At 47.4% G+C, this 10,362-nt stretch overlaps 1 protein-coding gene across 1 annotated transcript in view; it reads left to right on the top strand.

The window, feature by feature from the left end:
- The window catches only part of Dhrs7c (dehydrogenase/reductase 7C), a 25,352-nt gene extending 15,246 nt beyond the window's left edge, over positions 1-10,106 (top strand). Inside the window, exons 2-6 of the mRNA XM_026780095.1 lie at positions 1,987-2,099; positions 3,588-3,798; positions 6,708-6,800; positions 9,037-9,192; positions 9,898-10,106. Coding sequence (XP_026635896.1) covers positions 1,987-2,099; positions 3,588-3,798; positions 6,708-6,800; positions 9,037-9,192; positions 9,898-10,106 — 782 coding nt within the window. The remainder of the gene's footprint in view (positions 1-1,986; positions 2,100-3,587; positions 3,799-6,707; positions 6,801-9,036; positions 9,193-9,897) is intronic.
- Positions 10,107-10,362: the final 256 nt, after the last annotated feature.

The following is a 10,362-nucleotide window of genomic DNA, read 5'->3' as shown; positions in this document are numbered from 1 at the left end:
TTCCTGGTTGTACAGAGGGCTGACGGTGATCTGTAAGTTTTTTCCCCTTTAAATAAATACTACCCTATTAATTATAATTCCAAACTGCTGTGGCATTGTTTGTGACTTACGCCTACACTTGTATGTATGTTTTCAGGGCTGGCCATTTGGCACTGGACAATCAATTGGTGTGCTCTTCTCTAGGGAGCACCATCTCTCCCACTCCCAGCTTTACTGAGTTACCTGTAGTTCTTTGTGTAGAGTAGAAAGCCTTAACTAAAGTCTCCATCCACAGAGAAAATGTGGAGGGCTGGGTGGTATTTGATCCAAACAGACATGGTAGGGCTTACCAATATCTTACCTCGTCGACTGTGGTCTCAAAGGCTAGTGACTCTCTCCATTCAGTATAGGAAGGAATGTTCATGCTCAGATCTACCTAGCAAAGCAGAGGCTGCTGCTCCCTGCTGTGAGTAGACCTCATTAGCATATGAAGACAACCGCAGCGAAAGATGAGACAGTCACCCAGTCCTACCTGAATAATCACACAGAAACTATATTAATTACAACAATGCTTGGCCAATGGCTCAGGCATATTCCTAGCTATCGCTTACACCTTAAATTAGCATATTTCTTTTAATCTATGTATCGCCACAAGGCTGTGGCTTACTGGTAATGTTCTGGCATCTTTCTCCTTTAGCAGCAAAATGGCATCTGCCTGACTCCACCTTTTTCCTCCCTGCCTTCAGTTTAGTTCTCCCCCACCCCTGCTTAGTTATATTCTGCCCTGCCATAGGCCAAAGCAGCTTCTTTGTTAACCAATGGTAATAAAACATATTCACAGCATACAGAGGGGACTCCCACATCAATCCCTTCCTTAGCTGAATGTCAGTGTAGAATCTGTATGGAAATTCTTCTAGAGCTGGTAACCCTTCCTTATATCCCCACACTCTGTAACCCATGCTCCCAATCAACTGTTGGAAAGGCCAGCCTGTACTGTTTCTTCTGTTGCTGCCAGGCCTCTGCATGGACACAATAATGTTTGGCAGTCACTTTCTTTTGTGTCCTGCTTGTCCAATTAGAACGGCATACTGTCAGCAGTGGAGGCAAGGGCATTTTCTTGCCCAGTGGCTTACTTTTGCCACAAAGAAAGTAAAATCCATGTGGAGTTTCTTCAATGCCCATTATCGTCTCTGGAGTAGACTGATGCTGCCAGGAGCAGACGTGTCTCATTGTCATAAAAAAGAAGAACCTAGTTATTAAAATGTCTTAAAGGCCATATTCTGTAGATCTCTGAAGTGTTAGAAGATGACCTGCCTATCTGAAATATATCTTTGTTTGACCTTAAAAACATACCTAATGTGACTACTAGTTGGATTATACTAGGTGATTGACTACTAACCTGCATTTCCTTATTATCCTAAACAGTTGGTAATAATGATTTTCAAGGACTAGAAATTTGCATTAGATTGTTATAATGAGTTATATAGGTACAATACCTTAAATAAGACTAGAAATGCATGTACAGCATGTTGTAATAAAATTAATCTCAAATTTGTATCAATACACAAAATTTGTATACAATATACAAAAGCCCAATCTAATGTAAAACATTTAAAACTAGTAGTTGCTTTTTAAAAGCAGATTCAATAATCTATCTTTTTATCTTATCATATCTATCTCTTCCCTTTTTTCTTTTCAGAGTAGATTCAGGGAAGTAACCAAGCTGAGGCTAGAAACACAACACAAACAAACCAGCCTAGTCTAGGGTACATACAGCTCAGTGCTAGAGCAATCCCTCAACGCATGCAAGATGGGGTTCAATCCTCAGGACCCCTAAAATGTCTAGCCTGAGGAGGGGACCAAATGAAATGATGCCTCAGAAGGCGAACCTTATGGTGATGATGAGATATAAGGATCTGTTGATGTCAGGAGTTCCTGAGAGGGGAAAGTCCCTTCTATGGCTCCGTTCACTCAGTACACCCTGCCTCCCTTCCCTCTTCTCCACAGAGTGCGCTAGGGTGTTCCATGCAGGTGGGGCGAGACTGGTGCTGTGTGGAAAGAACTGGGAGGGACTGGAGAGCCTCTACGCTGCCTTGACCAGTGCGGCTGACCCCAGCAAGGTAAGGCCCTCTCCAGACAGCCTGAGACACCCTGAGCCTCCATCATTGCAAAGGAGCAGTTCTGGGGAAATGTGGCAGTGGCTTTGGAGAAATGAGTCGATAGCACTGGCCCAGACAGAGGCCTGTCTGTCCAACAAAAGGTGCTGGCTTGTTTGATCATTTATCGTGGCAAAATTTTGGCACTAATTCCCTGTGTCTATGTGAGTCAAACTCAGAAAAAAAATGCAGATAGTGAGTGCCCCAAGTGTCCCAGCTGTGGGTTGTGATTACAAATATGGCTGATGTTAAAACAAGCAAACAACACAAGGGACAGTAGCATCAAAGAAATCAAGGAACTCCCCTTCTAAGTCACCCAGGTTATAGGTGTTGCCTTCAGTACTCTTTAAAAAGAAAATCCAACCCTTACTCCTGAGATTAAAGTTGGTATTTGCAAACAGCTCAAAGGGATTGACTGGATTTGGATCAATTAGAATCACACAGAATGCTGCAGGGAGAATTTTGGGGGACATTATAAGGATTTCGGTAAAAACCAAGTTGTGTGGGAAAAAGTGAGCTCTGTCCAGATTGTCTTTTCAGATCCTTTGATATGTGAGTGTGTATCTCCCAAAAGAACTTGGGAATCAGTGACTGTTTTCCAAACAAATCTGACTCACAATGGGAACCTTCTCTTCAAGGGTGTGTGTCAGAAATAACATTTGCCCAGAAATTGCATTGGCTCCAGGGTACTATCAAGCCCCATCCTCATCTTTGCTTCTTTTTTTTTATTATTCATTTTACATTCTAACAGCAGTTCTCCCTCCCCCCTCCCCCCACCTCCCTCCAAGTCCATCCACATCCACTCCTCCCAAAGGGTAAGGCCTCCCAAGGGAGACAACAAAGCCTAGCACATTAAGTTGAAGCAGAACCAAGCTTTTTCGAGCCCATTCCCTGTGGTGGGATGTCTTGCTTAGCCATCTTTACTTCTACACCTGTAGTATCTTAAGGACGGCAGTTGTCCAGAGCTGAGTACAGCACCTAGCATCTAATAGATGCTTCAAAACCGCCATGTGGAATATACCATTTTGATGCAAAGCAAGGGGTGGCTGCCAGCTGCTGAACTGAATTTTCTTGTAACTTATAAACCAAATGGGGTAACAATTTCAAAGAGGAACGCAGCAGTGTTATGTCGCCAACACCGGAGCCAGTTCACCATCTCCACGGGGTCACCCGGTTGACAAGAATGGTTGGGTCAACTGAGGGGCCCTGGCCACGGGTTCAGATTTACTACAGCTTATCCACACTTAACTGTGGCCCTAGTCTCCAAAATGAGATTCTCCAGCAATCTCCTTCATCCCAGAGTTGTTTTACTTCTTCCCCTTTGCCTTGGTTTGTTTCTCTAATTAGTCTATGACTTTGAATTCCCAGAAGAGAAGTCGTTTGACTGAGGGCCCCCAACATCTCCAAGGAGATGATCCCAAACATGTCCTGATTCTCTCCTTGCTCCCGCAGACTTTCACCCCAAAGCTGGTCCTCTTGGATCTCTCAGACATCAGCTGTGTTCAGGATGTGGCCAAGGAGGTCCTCGACTGCTACGGCTGCGTGGACATCCTCATCAACAACGCCAGCGTGAAGGTGAAGGGGCCTGCCCATAAGATTGCCCTGGAGCTCGACAAGAAGATCATGGATGCCAATTACTTCGGACCCATCACCTTCACTAAAGGTCCTGGGAGGCTCATTTTTCTCAGGGTCTGTGCGCCACCAGATGCTATGCAAAGACCTGTGGTGCCACCAGGTGGCCATCTGGTTCTAGACAGAACTCTTCAACCCAAGAAAGCTTGGAATTTGAACACTGAAAGTTTTCAGGTCCCCCTGTAAAATGTTGGTCACGAAAGGAAGTGTCTTGCAGGTCTATTCTTACTTCACTGTGAAACTCTGTTCTTCATCCTCATTCTGCCCGGTACCTCTCTCTTTGTACCCAAACCGTAGCTCCCCTGTGAGTCTGTCTCTCTGGACCACTGTCTTCAGCTTTTGCCTATATTCTGTTACATAGGCCTTACAGTAGTTCTTCATTGACCATGACAGTCTGTCAAAGGTTCTGTCTTCAGAAATGAGGAAGGCGGAGTTGGGAGATGGCTCAGAGGGTGAAGTGCTAATCCAATACAAGCATGAGGACCAGATTCCCAGCCTAACATAAGAGCTGGGTGTGCTGGAACATGACTGCAAGCTCAGCTCGGGGCCGGGGAAAGATAAGAGAATCCAGGGAGTTTCCTGGCTAGCCAGTTTAGTCCAAATAGCAAGATCCAGGTTCAGTGACAGATCCCGTCTCAAAAAATATAAAACAAAGACAACACCCAAAGTCAACCTCTGGCTTCCGCGTGTGCATGCACAGGTGAGCACACACACACACACACACACACACACACACACACACACCCCAAAAAAAGGAAACGAAGACTAGTGCCCAACTATAAAAAAACTCAATATTCCTTTGACCCCTTCACCCAAACAGGATGTGTATGAATGTGAGCTCCTGTACAGGAGGAACAGTGGCCAGCAAGGGGACCTGTCTGAGGACCTAGAAGACATCCAGATAGAGCTTTCTCATAGCTATGTTCAAACTCAGGTCTGCAGTCTGGGTTAGGGTGGGAGATGGCCATGGAAGAGAATCACAAATTGACCTTTTCCCTCCAAAGCCTGTATGTGTTTCCCAGCAGCTGAGGGGACAGCATGCATATGGAAAATGTTCTTTTGTGGGGCAGGTCACTTTCCTGGCTCCTAACTCCCATGCTGAGCCCTTCAGGAATGGAACTCTGAGGCAGAGGAAAAAAGGCACCTGAAGTAGAAAGTTGACTTCGTGGTGCTTCTAGAATGGGGCTCCAGAAATAACACATTTCCAGCCAGGAGAAGTGACGGAAGCCTATATTCCCAGCACTCATGAGGCTGAGGCAGGAGGATTACCAAGTTGAAGCCAGGCTGGGCCACATAGTGAGATGCTGTCTCAACAAAAAAGAAAAAGAGCAGTTTTCCCCCAGCCCTGTCCTTGTTGCCACCCAAGCAGGCCAGAAAAGGTGTCACTCCATCAACCTCTGGCAGGGTCACCTAGTGATGACAGACAAGGAAAGGCCAGGACCAGTGTATTTAGTCAAGGTTCCCTCAGGAACAGAGCTTATGGCATACATGTGAATGAATATATATGTATACATATACATCTTCATATTATGCATATATGTGGAATTAGAGCAGCTTACAGACAGGGGTTCAGCTAGTTCAACAACGACTTTGTAGCAACAGAAAGTCTGAGAATCCAGTAATTGTTCAGTCCACAAGGCTGGATGTCTCAGCTGGTCTCAGTATGTGCTGGGATCCCAAAGAAGTAGGTTTCAATGCTAGTGGAGGACTTGCCAGCCAGAGAGGACAAGCAGACAGGGAGAGAGCTTGCTTCTTCCATGTCCTTTACCCAGGCTGCCACCAGGTGTGGCCCACATTAAAGGTGGATCTTCCTGCTGCAAAATATTTAATAATTGTAAGAAAAAAAACCCTCACAGTTATACCCAGCCACTTGTATTTTAGTTAATTTCTGACGTAATCAACTTAACAACCACAAATAACCATCACAGCTGGTTCCTTCTGGGTAGGACTGTCAAAAAACGCTGAGTCCGATGGGAGCGCTGGGCCTCCCTTTGCTCTTCTCTAAGGCGGCGGGGGGGGGGGCGGTGGACTCTGAACCTAAGCACTCCCTTTCCTTTGGACCTCTTTCCATTCTGCCAGCTTTGTTTACTTTCTTACCATCTTTCTCCACATTTCTTCACTTTATATTAAATCTGCATAAGGGAGAAATCTTTATCATAACAGCATACACTAAACACCTTTCGTGCATCTTCCACAGGAAGCCACCTAAGAACTAAGCAAGTACATCCTCCCTGACAGCTTAGAGGACATTTGTTCTTCCTGCTCTTTATTAGGTGACTAACACCTGCCAAAGAAGACTTAAAAGACAAGCTGGAGGCTGGGCATAGTGGTGAACACCTGTAATTCCAGCAGTGGGGGGCTCAGGCAGGTGGATCACAAGTTCAAAGCCTATCTGAGCTACACAGCAAATTCCAGGCCAGCCTTGGCTATATATACGGAGATCTTGTTTCAAAACAGCAGGAGAGACCTATTAGGACCAAACAGAAACTGTCCTGTTGAAGAAATCAGGGCAGTGAGAAGAAGATGACCTCCAAGCTGTATGTAGCAACGACCCAGACTGGAGGAGGATGAAGTGGAAAAATAGGAAAGGGGAGGGGAAAAAAGGGAGGGGAGAAAAAAGGGAGTAGGAGAGATGGCAGAAGGAAGAGAAGAGAGAGTAGAAAGGGTGTGTGCAGGGGGAGATCTTACCTACTATCAAATTCTGTGTCACTTAACTCGTACACTGGTGGGTCATGCAAATCACTCAGCAATGTGCCAGTCAACTGGTCCCTGGGAAGCACAGGGTCAGTGACTTCCCGGAACCACTCCATCTCTGTCCCTTGCCGTCTAAAAGACAAAGAGGTAGCAGAGCCATGGGTAACAAAGGGGGTGACGATGGGGATCCGCCTCTGCTGCTTCCCTAGCTCAGATTTCTAACTGGGACTCCTTGTTATTTTCCAGTTCTACTTCCCAACATGATCTCCAGGAGGACAGGCCAGATCGTGTTAGTAAACAACATCCAGGCGAAGTTTGGGATCCCATTCCGCACAGCTTGTAAGTCACTAAGATAAAAGAGGGGCATCCTTGCTGTGGGTTTTGTATCAGAGCAAGCATCGTCATGTCTAGCCTAGACACAGGATTGTATAGGATAAGGGATATCGCATCCAGAGATGAGATGGGCCTCCTGGGATTTCTTTCATGTCACAGTTGCCTGATTTGGGGACATCACAGGCAAGGTTCCTCTCCTCTCAAAGTGCATTCCCACAGCTGGAAAGACCTAAGGGTTCCGATTTCTCCTCCACTCACCAACACTTGCCCCATCTATATATTACCCACCTCTATATCCTCAGAGAGGGGTGCTTCCTCCATCTTGACTTTAGCCCTCTTGGTGATGTGAAGAGTGGCTTTGGTTTAAACGTCCCTATTTTCACGACTACAGAACTGGCCTCCTGCGAGTTCTGAGGGTGGTCCTACGGAGTCGTAGGGGAGAGGACACCAGGATTCTAGTTGTTTCAACATGGCACCCTTACACAGATGTTTAGCCCTAGTTCAAACACCTCTTCCTCTTTGAAACTGTCCCCAAAGACTAGAACTGGGGACATCACATCACAAAATGGGAAGATGAGGGGACATGCTCTCAGGAAAGAAGGAAAAAGGAAAAGGAGAGGAACCCAGCGGTGGAGTTCTGTGTAATAGCAACATCGTAGCCAAAGCGGTTTATCTGAGGCACGATCATCGCCACTGAGAGTCCCAGGGGATGGGAAGCTCCAAAGGCAAGACGTGCATGGAGGAGACTCTAGGGGTGTATTCCCAGGAACTACTGGAGAAATCTAGAAACCTCCCACCTTTGTGATGTCCCTGTTTATTTCCCCTGGGAGATATGAAGAAATATCTGCTCACCCCAGATAGAGACTCAAGACATAGTTTACCCAGTTTAGCTTGATGAATCAGTGAGTTTCCTTGGTGCTACTGACAGTGCATGGATGAGGAGCTGTTACCTTACAGGACTGTGGGTAGCTTATAAGTGGTTATAAAAGACTTTGAAGAAAATGTCTTTGCCCCACCCCACCAACAATTAGCCACCTATATATCCTCAGAGAGGGGTGGTACCTCCTGATCTCCCCACCCTATGACAGACTATTACTGGCCCTTACAGGTGTGTGTGTGTATGTGTGTGTGTGTGTGTGTGTGGTTTTTTATTAACTTAGCACAATGTTGTAGCATGTATCAAACTTTCTTGCCATCTTTTCAGTTGAAAATGGCAAATCCTCTATTGCTGAATACACCGCGTGTTATTTATCCATCTATTGATGCTTGTCCATTGATACCACTTGGGAATTAGGAATAATGCTTCTATGGACACGAATGAATTGTTTCTGTGGGAGCACGGCTTCATTTCCTCAGGGTGCAACCCTAGGGAAGGAATTATATGTAAATGTCTATCCAAAATTCCCCAAGCTTTTTCCAAGGCAGACACACCCTTCACATTCCCACCAGCACTGCCTAAGGGTTCCGATTTCTCCTCCACTCACCAACACTTGCCCCATCTATATATTACCCACCTCTATATCCTCAGAGAGGGGTGCTTCCTCCATCTTGACTTTAGCCCTCTTGGTGATGTGAAGAGTGGCTTTGGTTTAAACGTCCCTATTTTCACGACTACAGAACTGGCCTCCTGCGAGTTCTGAGGGTGGTCCTACGGAGCCGTAGGGGAGAGGACGCCAGGATTCTAGTTGGTGCTTTTCCACCTTTGGCTGTGGAACCTAGCACCATCACATGACCTCTCGGCATCCCCCCCCCCCTTACTCTTCATAGAGTGGGCATAATGGCTCTTCTGTCTCTTCCTTCAGTGTACTCTCAGTATCCATGGCAACAGTGGTTGTAGGACACCCTACAAATGGAATTTGCTTAGAACCCGTGTACACCCTCTCCCATTCTTTCCAACATCTCTGGGTTGCACGGAATACCTAATACAACTGGGGGGAGTTGCCAAAGTGTCCTGCTGAGGGAACATGCAATTGCTGAGTATTTCAGTTCCTGGTTGGGGAACCCGTGGACCCTGAGGGCTGATGTAAACTAAGGAGACAACCAGCCCCTACACAACAGGAGCAAAGATCCAGTGAGACAGTAAACGGATCAGCTATAACAGTTTAACCCAGGAAGCTCACAGGCCCCTTTCCACTCTGAGCTGGGAGGAAGATGAATGTCTGCCCTCTGGCTGACAGTGGAACCCCAGAGCAGCAGGGTCTGAGTGCTTCCTGTACCCATCTCTGGCTGCTCTTTCTTCCAGATGCGGCCTCCAAGCATGCCGTCATGGGTTTCTTTGACTGCCTCCGAGCTGAGGTCGAAGAGTACGACGTTGTGGTCAGCACTGTGAGCCCGACTTTCATCCGCTCCTACCGTGCTTATCCTGAGCAAAGAAACTGGGAGTCGTCCATTTGTAAACGTAAGATTTGAGAGGAGAACCCTAAGTCTGGAGAGACTAAATCTCTAGGCCTGAGGTACCAGGTAGAGAGCACACCTAAGCTGCACCCAGCAGACCCTGGCAAGGCTGAGTGAGACACGCACCTGCTTAGCAGCTTTTCCCAGACCTAACAACCAGCACGTGATCTTTAACAACCACTCGGCTACCTAGTCCTGAGGAGGCAGCTCTGAATGGAGCCTAAGCCTTTCCAGCCAGAACTGCCTGTACCTCAGGCTTGCCTCTGCCACAGCATAGAGGCAGGCCCTTTATAGAGCCAGGCCCCATTTTCCCTTTAGAAAACAGGGAAGAAGGTTCTAGCCCAACAGCCCAGAGCACATTATTTTAGAACACTCCAAGTTCCAAGTCTGCAATGAGACATCAACGTGACCTGGGCTGGAGGACAGAGCAGGGAGCACCAGAAGCCCTAAGCAAGCGCCATCACAAATGATAGGCCCTCCTTGGCCTTCTTATTGCCCAAACTTATTCCCACCCCCTCCACTATGAAGGTGCCAAGGAGGAAATGAGGCAGCAAACGGAGCAGCAGCAAAGGCTGGAGGGTGAAGTGCCTTTCCCGGGGTCAGGCAGGAGGACAGCAGAGTGTCAGGAAGCCATGACATTAAAGATGCACACAGCATCTTCATAGTCGGGGATCTGAACTGGCTGCAGCCGTTTGGCCCTTGCTCTCAGTCTTTTGCAGGAAGCTGGCCTATGGCGTTCACCCGGTGGAGGTGGCCGAGGAAGTGATGCGCACAGTGCGGAGAAAGAAGCAAGAAGTGTTCATGGCCAACCCGATCCCCAAGGCGGCTGTGTTCATCCGAACCTTCTTCCCGGAGTTCTTCTTCGCTGTCGTGGCCTGTGGGGTGAAGGAGAAGCTCAATGTCCCAGAAGAGGGTTAACCATGAGCGTGGCCAAAGGGGTCGCTGAAGGGGAATAAAGGCTTTCCTAGCTGGTGCGAGCTCGTCTGTCCTCTGCCTCCAGTGGTGTCCCGTACAGGCCACAGGCCAAAACCCACTAGTTTGCCTGCGCAAGGCTCTCACCCTCCCACACCCCAGTGCTGAGGGGTCTCTGAGTGTCTCCCACACAAAATCGGGGGCACATTTCCAGAAGTTTCTCTGCTTTGTGGAGTGACAACTGAGCAAAAGCGTAGGAGCT

Source organism: Microtus ochrogaster, chromosome 7 (assembly GCF_000317375.1).
Source record: "Microtus ochrogaster isolate Prairie Vole_2 chromosome 7, MicOch1.0, whole genome shotgun sequence".
NCBI lineage: Eukaryota > Metazoa > Chordata > Mammalia > Rodentia > Cricetidae > Microtus > Microtus ochrogaster.
This window is presented reverse-complemented; position numbering and strand designations above follow the sequence as displayed.